Genomic DNA, 16,528 nt, shown 5'->3' with positions numbered 1-16,528 from the left:
TATTTATTTATTAAAAAGCAGGTATTAACATTTACTAATAATAAAATTTTTTCCTTCTTTGATTAAAAATAAACAATAAAATAAAAATAGAATAGAAATATGAGGTAAAATTTCATTAAAATGAAACAAAAATGAAAAAAGATGAAAAAATTTTTGTTAGTAATTCAATTAAAACCAGACAGAAGGAAATGAATGACCAGTATCCTATAATTATTGTCTTTAATAAATGAGAAGAAATATATTTATTATATATAATATTTATCGTTATTATTTTTCTTTTGTTACTATTAAAAGCTTAGTAACAAATTAAAAAATTGAAATATTTCAGTTAATACGATTCAGTACTTTTTTTTATTTTCCCACATTACACATTAAAAAGGATTAAACAGATAAGGATTTTATTTATGAGTTAGTTTTTTATAATTTTAAAAAAATTTCTTTCAAACTTCAACTAGTATTTTTTTTAAGGTTGAATAAATCAAGTACAAATTATTTGAGAAAAACTTTTCGATCAGTGGATGTTTTTACAAAATTCGTTTACTTTAGAACCTAAGTTGTCTAAAAATTGTATTTTTTAGTTATAACGCATATTTTAATATTTAATATTGAATGACTTTAATAAAAGCTTTTATTCATATTAAGCATATAAATATAAAAGAAAATTTAGACTTCTATATAAAATAATTTTCTTATAATCATAAAATAGGTGATTATTATACTTAAATTATTTAAAATATAATAAATAATGAGTTAAATAATTAATTAGATTGTATTTACATAAATCTATTGAAAATCAAGAGCATTTTTTTGTAAAGATAATTTATATTTGATTAAGTTGGTTTTTTTTAATTTAAATATTGTGTAAATTTCAAATGTAAAATAATTTAAATTTGTAAGGATTCTGACGTTTTATATGAAACTCTAAGAAATTTACCTAAAAATATTAAGATTTCTTTTCTATAAATTTAGGCAATTTAGGACAAAAATAAAGAACATCTTTTCTTAAAATATTAGTTTGTATTCATGAATGAAACTTTTTCTTTAACCAGTAAATTAATTTACAACAATTTAATAGAAAATGAAACACTATTTATTTATTAATATTTTGAATTCTTAATTAAAATTAAGCGGTAACAACTGACAGAATGTTTTTGCAAATTTTTTTACTTAAAATAGATATTCTTTATTATAGATAAAATCACCATAAAAATTTAATAGTTATAAAAATAGATATTTACTAAAAAAACGGTAGATTTATTCTTTTGGTAAAATATAAAAAGCCAGACTTGAGCACATTATTTGAGTAGACTTTTTGCCTATTCAATAGAAAGAATTTATTTAAATTTATTTAGGCAAATATATTTTTATTTAAAATTTAAATAAATTTCAGGTTAAAACTTATTGATTTTGTTTAAATAAAATAATATCTAAATATGTATTGCATAATCAAAATTTTTATTTAAATGGAGTTTTCTTCTTTTGAAAACTTAACTTTTTTCATAGACTTTGTAAGTGTTTGCTTTATTAGATCTATATATTTAGCTTTTAAATAAATAAATGCCTTTGAAGATAATTATTAATAAATAAAGAATGAAAGTATATCATTTTTTATGAGAATAAAAATATTTTAAAACTTTTGAGCTGTTATTAAACCAAATTATTACTTTTATTTTCCATTTTTTGGAACACTCTTTTAAAAATAGATTTCTTTGTGTTATTTTACTTAATAAATGATTAGCCAATTTACTTTTTAAATTAAAGTAGATTAATATTATAAGTTAATTAAAAAATTCAGGAAATCAATAAATTCTTTTATTTTTTAAACATAAAAGGCATTTAAAAACAACAAAGCCATAAAATAATTTCCAAATATAATTTATTCGAATAAATATAAGTGCTAAAACAGAGTTTGAGGAATTTTTAGTTAAAATAATTTAAATCCAAATTGAGAATGGAGCTTCTTCAGATATATTTTTAGAATTTATAAAAACTAGAAAAAAAAATAGCTAGTGTAAATATAGAAAGTAATAGTAGAATGAATAAATAAATGAAAAGCATTTGGAAATATGAGTTGTAATTAATTATAATCTTTATTCTGATTTTACACTTCAGAAGTGATAGTTTTAAAAATCTTTTATATGAACTCAATCAAATAAAAAAGTATTACCGAATATTTAAATTTCAAAATACAGATTATTTACAATGGAAAATTCTTGCCTAATCCTTTCCTTTATTAAGGAATATTCTATATTGAATTTTTGAGTATTTCATAATACAAAAATCAAAAGAATGTTTAAAATATGAGCAAAGAAATAGTACCTGTTATTTTCTACTGTCTTCATATTTTTTGTAATTTTTGTCAGTCTATTTTTGACTGTTTATGTAAGAAAATTTAGTAGACTTATAAAAAAAGTTTAGATCTCATGCTATTTAAAGCATTAGAAAATATGAAATTGATTAGAAAATTATTAAGAAAGTGTATGCAAAATTTACAAATAAATAATTTCTATTTCTGATTTAGTATAGTATTAAAGCAAGGAAATTACAATCTATGAATTAAATTTAACCAAACTAAAATATAAATTTGTATAATTTTAATTTACATAATATATCAAAAATTAAAAGTTTAAAAATTAGAAACTAAATCTGGTGATATAATTTTGTTAAATTAATGTGTATCTCATGCTTGTAAATGCTGTAAGGAATGGATAAAGGACTTAAGTTGGTAAGTTAAGTTTAAAATATTGCATCATTAATACCGAATCGAAAATAAAATATTCTTACCAAATATTAAATCTTATTTACACTTTTTTATTTTGTTTTAATCATATTTATTGCTATCCACTTTGTCTACTTCTTAAAATGAAAATAAATTATTTTTTCATAATATTTAGTTTAACAATCTCATAATCCTAGACTATTGTTTTGTAAATACAAATTTATATTTAGATATTTCTATTTATCTATCTTAATAAAATTCCGAAAATATAAATTCTTTTATCTTCAATTTTGAAAATTCAAAGCCTAAAAAAATAAATTTAAGATGAGAAAAAGGATTTAAGTCAGGAGAAGTTAATTGTTCCAAGGATTTTATTTATATATTTATTATTGACAAAAAACTAAATTTCTAATAGAGAATAAATTAGAGTCTTTTCACTCACCTTAAAAAATTAATGAAATTAGGGAGGGAATAAGTACAACTTAATTTATTTGCTTTAATTTTTGTTATTTTTTATAGCTAATTTTTGCTAGCCTGTTTTATACTAAGATTACTTTAAATTTGACAATCGCTCCAGTAAGGAGTTGAATAATACAGAACGTTTGGTTATTAAATAACTATACTCACTGCTCAAAGGATTAAACTAAAAGCAAATTATTAGCGACTTAATATTTAATTGTCTTAATAATGATATTATTAATTAATCAAGTCTAATAAAGAGTCTATAAATCTTACTAGAATTTGAAAATAATCTAAATTTACTAAAAATAGATATATTTAATATTTAATTTGAGTGTACTAGTATTGAGGTAATCTAAATTTTTTCTTCTATTTTAAGCGGTTAAAATGTTCAATTACAAGTATTTTAATATTATATTTTGGTATATGAGCGTTGTTAATTTTTTGGGACTTCACTAATATTTTTTTATCCAGTATGAATTAAAATTTTAGGGATTAATTCATTTTTTATAGCTAGATTTTACATATTTAATTTATATATTTATTTATTTTTTTTTTGAGTAATTATGAACACCGCTATCACTAATCAAATGTCTTCTTCTAACTCTATTTAGATTTGAATAGATTCTCGAATAACGAAAAAATATTTAACAACAGCAAATGTTTCAATTAAAATTAATCCCTCATAATTAATTAATCTTAGCCACATTTTCAGTTTGATTGCATTTTTATATAAAATTTAATAAAAACTGATATTTAAATAATTATGAAGGAAGTGCATGTATATATGTTGTGTGTGTTTGTGAGTATATATGTTAAGAAATATATGAGTATTTTTCTTTGATGCTTAAGATAAAACTAATAAAGTTTATTAAATTAAGGATAGAAATTTTCTAAATGAATTAATTAGATTCTTTTGGGGTAAGGAAAAAAACTGCGAAACAATATATTGAAATAAACTGATTGATTTAGAATTTTAAATACTAAGTATCCATAAATATCAAGAAAAAATGAATGAATTTATCGAAGATTATTGTCAGTTTAAGTAAGATATTTACAAATGATAGAAATATAAAATATGTAAATATATCAAATTTTTTACAAAATAATTGAATGATATTAAGAAGTTTTATGTTGAATTTCTAAATAATTAGATGGGTTTGTTTGTGGTATTGTTTTAAAAAGCTCCACACCTTTAATTGGTTTATTGGTATGTTTTTTTATTACTGTATCAATTTAAAATATTTTAAAAGTACTTTTGTGGTTAAGTTTTGAATTTGTTTAAGGAAATTATTGATTTGTGAGACAAATTGTTAATTAAATACATTCTTAGTAAATGATTTTTATTGAAAAATATTTTTTTGAATAGGTTTTTATAATGTTATTATGTATGTATTAATGAATGTTTTTTAATGTATTCATTAATATATGAGTAAGATTATTATTGGTTGTTGATGATAATTTAATAGAATTAAAGTTGATTTCGATCATAGATATTGAAGTTATGAAGTTATATAGATGAACCAAAGATTAATTTAATTGTAGCTAATAGCTTCAAATATCTTAGAAGTATCTGTTGATCATATAGCTTTAGCAGTCAAGTTAATCAAGCAGAGTATTTGATATGTTATTTTTACTTCCTTATAATTCTCCCCTGATCTTCAAGAACTACTTGTTAGCATTGCAGATTCTAGGAGCAAGCTCCTCTATTTTCTTGCATATGTTCTTTATATTTTATTTGGTTTAGATGTACAAGGATATTTATCCAGTTTCCTTCATATACTCTAGAGAATTAGTAATTTGAGCTTAATCATTAGCAAAGGTTTAAAGGAGGTTTTCCTCCAAAAGGAAATCGAACATGTGAGGAATTTCGGCACAGTCGTAAAGTTCGTGACGAATCTAGGAGAGATGATTCATAATTTCATTGTACTCGAGAGCGATTGAAGCAGCTTGCTTAAGGATATCTTTCATTTGATAATTTATGTATGTGTAAATGAATGTATGAGTGTTTGATTTAGTTACTTAAATATGTTTATTTATTTATTATTAATCTTATTAGACTAATAATTGTTTTTTTAATATTTGTAATTTTTTGAGTTTTAATTATTTTTTTTATAATTAATTATTTATCAAATTTTTAATTTTCAGCTGGTTAGTTTTTTATTGGTCATTTATTTGATAAAAAATATATTAATTATACATATGTATGTATTAATCAATGAGATTGCTTGACTTGGTACTTATTTTAATAAAATCATACAGATTACTCTTTTATTCATAATTGTTTGAATTAAATTCTTATTAAATCTAACTATATGATTCTTTTCTTTTATCTTTGACTCCTGCTTAATTCAGAACCTATTTTTTCACTTAATGTAAATTTAATTCAATTTCTTTTCCTGTTAAACATAATTTGTAAGATTTGAAGGACATTAATCATAGCAAAACAAATCAGATTTTTCATGACAAATTTTGTAAAAATATTTCAATTAATAAGTAATAATTTAAATCAGATGCTCTCAAATATTAGTTAGACTCAAAGTAATTAAACCTAACTATTCATGAATAAACTATATATGTAATCTAAATTGGATTTATTTACTAAAATTTTATAAATTAAATTAGAACTAACAAACAGCCCATTTTGATTATCCTAAAAATTGAAAATAATTACTTCCTCATATTATTTAAATTATCAAATTTTTTTTAGCTTATACCCAAATTTATGAATGAATTACAAAACATGATTTTTTCATTTTAAATAACATATTTTTAAAAAGCAAATATTTGTTAAAATTTATTTTATTTAACATTATTAATCAATCAATATGATTTTAGTACGATAACATCACAAAATTTTGATAAATGAGTGTGATTTATTAATGAAATTTTAATAGTTCTATTTATATCATAATAATTTACAAGTAAATTTATAATACTTATAATATCAAGCTGATAATTGCATCACTATTCATTCAATAAACGGTTTGGCTATTACCAAAATTTAATTTACACAATAACTAATCGAAGAATGTCTTTAATTTATTTTGAAATTTAGCTTTTTACATTTTCATTTCTACCTTCCTTACGATCAATAAGCGAATGCTTTTATTTGTGACTTCATTATTCTTCTGTATTTAATCCAAATTCAATGATTAATTATAAATCACATATTTGATGATTTAAATTCGAATGTTTTTTTTGCTTTAATATTATCTTATTACATCAAAATGAATGAAACTATCAGTTTTAAAATATTTTTATTGGTTAAGTAGTGATTAATTAATTTGGTTGCTTTTTATTGCTTTTGGGAATACCTATGGTTTTCCTCTCATACTTTCAATATATATTAATTTGTAAATAATAAAAAAAGAAGAAATTTGTAAAGAAGAAATAAAAAAAAATACTTAAAATTCAAATGAAATCTAATAAGATTTTTAAATAATTATTTACAATTTTCCTGATACATTCCAACTAATACTTAGAACTAATGTAAATTTTTTTAAGCATTACTTGCTTATTTTAAAACAGATAAACAATCAAACAATCAACATAGAATCTTAAAATTATCGCTTTACAATAGTTAAAAATTTAAATAAATTTGGTGGCAATTTGATATTAAAGAGATAAGAGAGGAGTTATCGAATTATAAAAAAGTATTTAAAAAATTTCTTAAGGATTGAAGAGAAATCATGCGACCTTTCATCAAATCAATTTTTTTTGTAAAAGAAAAAAATTTTATTTATTTTAAAAATCTAAACCCTTTAAGTTGTTGCAAGTAATTAATACTTAATATCCACATAATTTATAAATAATTTATGTATTAATTTTACTGATAATTATTGATAAATATTATGCAATAATAGCAATTTACAGCTTGTATTTTAAGGTAATTTACTATTTAACTATTTTTCTAATTCCCAAAAATTTTAATAGTGGGTGTACTTTATTTATTATTCCATTCACTCACTCTTGCTCACAATAATTTCGAATATTGATTATTATTTTATACTTTTATTTTAATTATCACATTCAGAATTATCTATATTGGGGAACACTATGATACTAAAATTCGTTAAATTTATTTTGATTCTGCAAATAATTCTGCTGATCTGATGGAACAAATGAAACTTGCTATTAGTTTGTGAAAACATTATTTTTAATGCCACTTTAATTATTACCATAGTTACTCATATTGTTATTATTCTAATAGTTCTGTCCTGTCTTTCTCTTTATGAATTTGCTATAGCTTGAATTAGATCCCTTGGAGCCTGACTATTGACACCCATCAAAAGATCTATTTAACTGGTGGATGGACTGATAGCCACCTCCTGTACTGCTTGGAGTGCCATTTACTTAGTTATATGAGTTGGAATTTTTCCTTTATTTTAAAATATTAGTGTATGGGGTTGAGGCATAGCTAGTTTGCCCATTAGATGCATTTTTATTCTACTATGCAAATAAGTTATTAAGATGGATCTCTTAGTAGCGCCTTTAATGAGCATCTACTGATTAATTCAACATGACATTGTTTGATGTATTATGAGAAGTATTATTCAAATTTCCTGAACTATTATTTAGGTGGTAATTTTCTTTGCTTTTGTTTCTACGTAGCAGAGAGCGCTCTAGAGTTCTTGTAGGAGGCCCTGATTTTACTTAATTAATAATTTAATTATTTTCTTGAGTTCCTCTTACACCACTATTGTTTATTAACCTCCCAGTAGAATTAGTTTCATTCAAGTTTCCAAATGATTTCGAGTTTTTATATTATTAGGATTAATTCAATAATTGTGAAGAATTCAGTCCTTAGGTGTTAAGAAACTTGTTTAAGATGGTGTTCAGCATTTTTTAAGAATTTTCGCTCAAAGTTTCTTTGATGTTGAAGTCATTTTTTAATATATTCTGGATAAGATTTGTATTGGTTGAGTTGAGTGCACTAGTAAAATTGTATGATTTATTAAGGGTGCTATTGCTATGATAATTATGACTATTATTAATGTTCTACAAATCATCTTACTAATTAGCTTCTCTTAACCTCAAATCAGATTATTACTAAATTTAATAAGACAACGGCAGTGGTTGATCAGTCTATTAATGATTAATATAATTCTAATTTAATTGATTAGAGGAAATTTATTTTATGCTCTCAAAAGAATCATTAATTTCAGCATTTTTTTTCTATTGATTAATTAAAAAAGCCCCAGACTTGTAAGCGGATGCGAGTGATTTTTGTTCATGCAACTCTTCAAAGCTTCCTTCTTATGGAGAAATCTGATTCACTAAATTCTTATTACTTTTTAATAGTTAAAAGTAAAAATTATTTTAAAAGTTATTTTATCAATAATTGCTATTCATAAATATCAACAATTTTCATTGCATAAAAATCAAATCTAAGCAAAAAATAATTAAGTGTAAACTCAAATTTAGATCATCAAAAAAATAGTAACAAATTAAGTTATTTTGTAATAAAATTATCTAATTAATTTTTTGCTGATCAAAAGTTTTAAATCAACATTTTAATGTAAGTACAACAAAACAGAGTATGTACTTACTATATTCTGTAAAAAAAGTATAAATAGCAAACGTTAAATGTTAAATGCAAAATAGTTATGACAGTTTTTATTAAAATTTTTTTCTTCTTAGTTTACACATTTATTTATCATGGCACGTAGAATAATTTTTATTTGTTATGTGGAGAATCATAACATAGATTTTATGAAATATTTCGTTTATAATATTCAATAAAAACAAGTATTAATTGCCTATTCTCAAAGCCTTACTTACTTTTTTATTCATTCTCATAATTTTTGTTAGATAATTAATTTAAAAACTTACAAACTAGTAAATTTACAAAATGATAGAAGAATAAATGTAGTTTGTTTCTTGTTAGTGATTATTTTATTTGTTTAAAATTAAAGTGAGAAAATAAATAAAATTTTTAATAAAGAAATATCTTTCTCTTCTTTCAAATAAAACATAAGATTTATTTTAAACCAAAATTGATTGGTTTTTAATTGAATTAAATTTTCTTTTCCTTCTATTTTAACTCAAATAAAATTAAAGTTAGATTTTTATTGGTGTTACAAAATTATAAAAGCAAATATTAGCTAGCAATTCTAATCAGGTAGATTTCAGACACTTTCCCACTTATTTCTGTTTAATTTTGGGATAGTTTACTTTTGTAATTTCTGATTTAGATTTTTTCTCAAAAATTGAAGAAAAATTATGAGCTAAAATTGTAAAAATAAATGAAAAACAAATCAGAATGAGCTCATTGATAGTTATTGAAAAAAGCCTAAAAACAATTAGCTCATTAAAATTACTCAAATTAAAAAGAAACAAAACTTGATTCGAAAGCTAATTTAAAATTAAAAAATTTTGATTTAAAAAAGAAGTCTATAAATTAAGAAATTATTATAATCTATTTTACATTTAAAAAGATGAATTCAAATTGCCTGTCTATCTTATTTTGCCACTCTCCTCAAGTATTTAAAATTTTTTCTAAACATTGTAGTATTTAATCAAAAGCCTGTCGTACAGGTGTTTAATTTCATAATACTATTTTTCAAATCCCTTTTGATTATTGTTAGAGTTTTAATTTTAGCAGGATTATTTACAAGTGTTGCATACAAATATTTCACCAATGTCCTTGTTTTATGTTGCGCTGAATAAAATATACTACACAAAAATTTCTATCTTTTGCTTTATTTCTTCAGTTATTGTCTCATCATTTACAGATTCTACGCTTTAGATTAATTTTTAATATTCTTCTGATTCCAAAATTATTGCTTTTTTATCCTTTTATTTCTCAATTCCAGATTATTAGAATTCCTAATCCAACTCTTTCTGCTGAATCATTGAAACATTTATTTGCTGCGTGCTATGATTTTTACTTCCACTGCCATGAATGTTTTTAGATGTCAAATGAGAAAGTAGTTCTTACTCCTATTGATTCTCACTTAGGAGTGCATTTATGGCATCTTACAGTTATTCGTTCTACTTTAAAAACTCCTCAATTTATTTATTCATAATGTGCTTATCTTGTTGGAGTATCAGAATCTATTAATTAGACTCCTCGTTTTATTTTATTAAGCTTGTAATTTCTTAATTGGCTTACTACAGCCTCTTAGTCAATTCATCACGAGTAAGCTGTACAGATTAACTAGCACCTTAACTTATTTCCTTTTTGACTGCTAATATCTATAATTATTCATTTTATTATTGTAACGATTAACTTTTTTGCTAAATGTCACATTTTTCATCTTAGAGTTTTTCACATTTTTACTACAAATTTTATAGTTCCTATGAAAATTATTCTAGTTGAGAAAGTAATTCATTGTTTTATTTTAACAATTCATCCTTCTGTCTGATTTCTTCCTGCCATTTAGTTTTGAGTTCTTTAAATTTATTTTCTACTACGTCCTTGTAGTTAAATTCTCCTTCTTTGTAGACCCTCAGTTCAGTATTTGTAGATACATATTTCTTCTTGAACTCCTCGCATTCGATTGACTTTTCATTTAATTCTACTTCTAGCTCCTTGACCCTTTATTTTAACTTCTCTTCTTATTTTCTGTTCTAGCTGGCCTAAATTACAATTGAAAAGGAACAAAATAAATTAAATCAAATATTTTAAAGATGTATATTGTTATATAAAACTCCTTTTTTTTTAAAATTATTTAACAAAATGAAAATCTCCATATTGAAGTAAGCAAAAAATAATTAAAGCTTAAAAATACAAGAGAGAAACAAAAATTGCATAATAAAGAAATTTTTTGATTTGATTAGTTTACTTTAAAATATAGCAATTTTCTTTAATTAATCCTTTTTCTATTTTGTCTTTCCCAATTTCACTTACAACATATATTTATTTACTCCAAAAAAGTTGTCAACTTACAAATTTATATTTTTGCATTTTGAGAAATTTTATTTTTGCTTATTTTAGCACTAAAAATAATTAATACTGTAAACATCTCGCTTTTAATTTTTGAGAAAGTATTTATAAAAATGTTAATTTATATTTTAGATTATTAGTTGATGTAACAAGATAACTAGAGTAAAAAAATATAATTTATTTAGTTTATTAAGGGTTTAATCTTTGGTGTACAACTAAATTAATGCAAAAATTTCATTCGAGTAAACTAATTTTGCAAAATATCTATTTGACTTTACCATTTTATAGATTACTAAAATAAAAGCCTTTATATAAATTAAATGTAAAATTGATTGTAATTTATCATGTGTCCTATGTTTTTATTAAATTAATTTAGACTTCTAAAAATGGTTAAGCAAGTAATTAATTAGGACATAGACTTATCTACAATATTTTAATTCTTTAAATTACATTCTTTTTTGAATTTTAATTACTTAAATTCAAAAATATTAATTGAACAAAATTAAGCTAATTTATTGTTTTAATAAAATTTTCAAATAAGTATGTGTAAAGCAAGATAGATATCTATCTATCTATTTCAAAATTTGCTAATTTTTAAGAGAATAATAATATCTAAAATTTAGTTCTATCAATCTATTCTTTTATTTGTCACAAAATTTTTATTTATTTGTGTTTAAAAATAGCTTCATTAAAAGTTACTCGAATTTCTATTTAATTAAAAAATTAAGCATTTTTCTAAAATTCTATATGAACATTCAGCTAATAATTGTTATTGATTTTTATTCTTTTTGAGGGGGTATTTAAATAATTTTAGATTTGAAGTCAATAAAAATGTGGCTAAAAATTTTTAATTGCTTTAAAATTTAACTTTGAAAATTTAATAATTAAAACCCTACAATATTTAAAACTAAAATTATTTGTTTTTTATTTAAAATATGAGTAAATAAATATATGGAAGACTATTTGTTTAATTAAGAATTAAAATTATTCGTTAAAATTTGATTTAATTTGATTTAAAAAAGACATATCCAATTTAAAATTTGATAATTCTTGCATATTTAATTTTAAACAAATAATAAATTTTTAAAATTTACAGCATGCCATTTCTGTGAAATCTTTTTCTTTTCCTGCTCTAAAAAATTCAATTTTTCATTTAAATCTTTATTTTCTTTTTCCAAAAGGCTGAGCTTTTTCTATGCATTGACAAAATGAATATTTGAAAGCTTTAGCTAATCTTCTATCTTTTTATTTTGGGAATAAAAAGCTTGGACTTAATTTTAGTTCTGATAAACTGTTTATGAGGTATCCTTTAACTCTTTTTCTAATGAGTCTGACTTACTTTTATAAATATTTAACTCTTCCAAAGTTTTATCATTCTCTTCTTTCATGAATTCAATTATTTCTTCTAGTCGAAGTTTTTCTATTAAGGCAGCTTGTAATTACCTATCAATATTAATAGAATTCACTGTATTGTTTAAGCTATTTACGCCGTTGCTATGTGAGTTAGAGTGTTACAGAACATTATTTTAACTTCTTTATAAAAGTAAATCATTCTCTAAAATTGCATTTCTCTCAATTAGCATTTGGTTACTTTAAGCGTATTCATGAATTTTTTGTTAAAGATCTTTAATTTCCTACTATTAATAATTTGAATATTGTTTTAAAACATAACATTAATAACATTGCTGATGCTTTTACTTTAGTTTTACTAAAAAAATTTATATAATTTTATCATAAAATTGCTTACTTATTGTTGATGAGTAGCAGGCATTTGTTCAAGAGATTTAAATGATTACATATTCGAAGGAGGAGCAGCTGAAATAAGATTTACTTGATTTTGAATTTGCTTGTTGGAATTTATGCTGTAGGGAGAATTATTTTAGTTGATTTTATCTTATTTAGAAGGTGATTCTTAAAATTGAATTTTCTTATTAGAAGAATTTGCAATTTGATCTGTTTTTAGATTCGATTGCTAATATTATTGCCTAAGCTTTTACAATTATTCATTCATTTGCTATATGTTGTTGAACTTTTAAGGTTGTTCTTATGATTAAATCCTAAACAAACAAAATAACAAATTGATAAATAAAAAAAGATGAAGTTGTAAAAACTAAATAATTTTACTTATTTGATTCTCCTGATTATGAAGATTTTGAATTGCGTCTTTAATATAATATTCCTTTCATTTGTTGTATGTAATATAATAATAATTGATATGGGCTGCTAAAACTATAAATCAGTCTATTTATTTATGCCTCGCTATAATTAAAACTTGTAGTGCCTAAATCAAATAAATTATTTAATTATCTATTGAATCTCTCTTTATATTTTGCAAAATTATATTCAATTAAATTATTTTTTGAATAAATATCGTTTAATTTTTTGTAGTTAATATTTGATTTAATAATTCGATTTATCAATGCAGCCGCAGTCATCCAATTTTTATTAAATTCCAATCTTAAATTTGATTTTATCTATAGATCTGGTAAGTATTTCTTTAAATTACTTGGCAACAAATTTCAGTTTTCAACCGTCAAGTATATTTTTGTAGTAGAATTTGCAGATTTTTAAAAATAAAATAATTAATTAAAAATAAATGATTAAAATTAATCAAAATTTACAGTTTTAGAGCTTAAAAATATTAGGAAAATTGTTAATAAATGAATGAGAGTTTGTGTTTAAGTAAAATTAATTTAAAGAATTTAAACAAATTAGGATACAATTTGAATATTAATAATAACTAAATAACATATTTATATTTTAATGTTTTGGATATGTGGAATTGAGATTAAAATTTTTTTGAATTTTAAACAAATCTTTAGGTGGATATTATTATTTATTGAATGAGCTGAAAAATCAATTAATTGTATTGATTGCTATTATTATTGATAACAAACAAAATGCAGTCATAATAATTTATCTTGAAAAATAATAAGATTAATTTAAATAATTTACACTGAAATTTTTCAAAAGTAAAAATTCTATTTAATAAAAGCGTAGACAGACAATTATACATTTATGAATTCAAATAAGAATCAACCAAAGAAGAAAACATTACTTGATGACTTCAATGAGCTTGAAGAATACAGCAAGAAATAAAATTATGAAGCAAATATTGAAAGTGAATTAAGTGAAAGCAACACAATTAATGCAGACACTGAATCTATTTCTAAAATGAACACATCTAGATAACCAGATCATGATTTTTGCGATGACTTATCTTCTGCAAATTAATATAAGTCTAATCAAGCTAAAAAATTTAGTACAATGTCTAAAGCATAAGCAAGTTCCACTGCGGGAAGCTAAATAATAGGAGGTAGAAATCATGCACCTCAAGTAATTGATGAAGATACTGAGCATTTTAAAGTTAAAATTGAGCATTTGTTAAATGTTTTTAAAACTGATGCAATTTCAGAGTTTATGGGCATGAAAAGATCTATGCTTGAAGATTAAAGAATTTCAGTTAAAAATTAAACTGAAAGATATCTGCAAATGTACGAAGACAAACATAAAGAAGTAAATATATCATAAAATAAAATAAATGATTTCATTTGAATAAAATAATGAAAATACATATTCAAATTTGTATAAGATTTAATTGTCTAATCAAATAGTAAACAGAGACAAAAGAAAAATTAGAAGAGTAAATAAGAATCAATGGAATCCTCAAGGAAAGACTTGAGAAGATGAGTGCAATAACTTAGAAAGCCAAAGCTAGATTTCACACTCAGAAATCATTACAATTTTTCTTTGCAGCAATTAAAAGCTACAAAAAATACAAAATAGAATAAAAAAAAGTAATTTCATTCATTATCAATTATAAAAATTTATCTTATGAATACAAAAAATAAATCCAATCAATGAAAATAAATTATTTTTTTTATAGAAAAATAAACTTGCTCAATTAGTTGCAGAGAAGAATCTCAAATAAAGAGTTTTTAGTTCTTTTTACAAAGTTTGCAAAGAGGGTAAACATTAATCCGACCTAGAAAAGAAAGAAAAGCAACATTTAATTGAAATTGATGAAATCACAAACAGATTTAACAAAGAAATGGCTTTGCTAAAAGAATAGCTTCAAGAAACTTAGTTATAATTGAATAGTATTTAGTACACTAAAGAGTAAATGTCAGAAAATCTTAAAAAGGCATTTATGAGAGGTGTCTGTGCCTTAAACTTTGAGGCTATGAATGTCATCTAAGGGTCATAAGTTGGCTTTAATCCAGATGTGTTTTTAAGCTAATTAGATAACCCATAATAAACCTAAGTAAATAATAATTCTTAACTAAAGAATATTTCTCAAGCTACATCAGCAATTTCACAATCCTATGTTGTTTAAAACTCAGCTCAACAACAATAAATCATGTAAATGTAATAATAGTAGCTTCAAGCTCAATAAGCTTAAAATGAAGTAGCCTTAATGCAGTCTATTGTACAAAAAAATCCATAATAATATAGTAGCATGATAATTAATCATGCAGATAATAATACAAACTATCAAACTCTTTCTAATTAGGCATAATAAATACAACAAATTAATTCTATATAAAACAACTTATCATCTAATTTACAAACAAATATGAGTTCTTCGAGCAGCAATAATAACAATAACATTGACTCTTTAGAATTTGAAAGAATCAATTAAATAGAATTCCTAAAAAAAGAGTATTTTATTTTTTTATAATTTTTCATTTAAACATTTTTTAATTTTTGCATTTAGGTTAGAATAAATTTAAAAGATTGCAGGAGTTCAATTATAAAATTAATATGCTTCCAAATAATAAACAGAACCTGACTAAAATTAATATGAATAAAATCTAAAATTTGCTAACAACGATGAAGACTTTTAACAAAAGAAAATAGTAATCTTCCAAGAACCTAAGGTAGAATCAAAAGACCATAGATGGAAAAATGCTCCTGTGGTAGGATTGCCAAATAAAACACAAAATTTAAGTAATAAAGAAAATCAATAAGATTTTATGCAAAACTAGTCTATTCTGCCTAATTTTGTAGATCAGCAATCAAATTTCAATCAAGAAGGTAACAAAAATAAATAAATATATTTTCTATTTAAAAATTAAACATTCAATAATATAGATGATTGCAAAGTGATCAGAGTTAATGCTTAAAGCCAGGAATTCTAAAATACTTAAAAATTCGATAAAACAATAAAACCTAATGCAAAACCACCTGTAAAAGAGCCTATGCCATAAAAATACGTGCCTTCTACTGTAAGCAGTGCTTCTAATAATAAATCATGTAATTAATTTTAAACTTTATGATTAATTAGAATTCATATATTTATTTATATATTAAAAGCACATTCTTTAAGCACTTCTTAATCAGGAAAGAGTATTAGTAACAGCGCCACTTAAAAATCTAATTTAGGAACACCATCTAAAGCAATAACAAAAACAACAACTACCAAAAAATGAATAATTAAAACAATTTTGTATATAAAA

At 22.3% G+C, this 16,528-nt stretch overlaps 3 protein-coding genes across 3 annotated transcripts; 1 reads left to right on the top strand and 2 right to left on the bottom strand. All coding sequences in view use genetic code 6, as the record gives it.

Annotated features, from left to right (window-relative positions):
• Positions 1–4,732: 4,732 nt before the first annotated feature.
• Positions 4,733–5,149, bottom strand: TTHERM_00079180 (hypothetical protein; the record flags this gene model as incomplete). Its single annotated transcript, XM_001015759.1, has 1 exon — positions 4,733–5,149. One exon carries the CDS (start codon positions 5,147–5,149, stop codon positions 4,733–4,735), a length of 417 nt encoding a protein of 138 aa, XP_001015759.1.
• Positions 5,150–7,210: 2,061 nt separating this feature from the next.
• TTHERM_00079170 (hypothetical protein) lies at positions 7,211–13,465 on the bottom strand (the record flags this gene model as incomplete). The annotated part of the gene is made up of 5 exons (XM_001015758.2): positions 13,194–13,465; positions 12,817–13,126; positions 12,164–12,706; positions 9,609–10,762; positions 7,211–8,471 (listed from the first exon to the last, which is right to left on the bottom strand). The coding sequence occupies exons 1-5, from the start codon at positions 13,253–13,255 to the stop codon at positions 7,211–7,213; spliced, it is 3,330 nt and encodes a 1,109-aa protein (XP_001015758.2). The 5' UTR covers positions 13,256–13,465.
• A 529-nt stretch (positions 13,466–13,994) lies between these two features.
• On the top strand, positions 13,995–16,501 carry TTHERM_00079160 (hypothetical protein; the record flags this gene model as incomplete). Its single annotated transcript, XM_001015757.3, has 6 exons — positions 13,995–14,585; positions 14,684–14,866; positions 14,956–15,731; positions 15,787–16,106; positions 16,164–16,325; positions 16,386–16,501. The coding sequence occupies exons 1-6, from the start codon at positions 14,088–14,090 to the stop codon at positions 16,499–16,501; spliced, it is 2,055 nt and encodes a 684-aa protein (XP_001015757.2). The 5' UTR covers positions 13,995–14,087.
• Between the last annotated feature and the right edge of the window lie 27 nt (positions 16,502–16,528).

The sequence above is a fragment of the Tetrahymena thermophila genome (assembly GCF_000189635.1).
Source record: "Tetrahymena thermophila SB210 genomic scaffold scf_8254650, whole genome shotgun sequence".
In the NCBI taxonomy this organism is placed as follows: domain Eukaryota; phylum Ciliophora; class Oligohymenophorea; order Hymenostomatida; family Tetrahymenidae; genus Tetrahymena; species Tetrahymena thermophila.
This window is presented reverse-complemented; position numbering and strand designations above follow the sequence as displayed.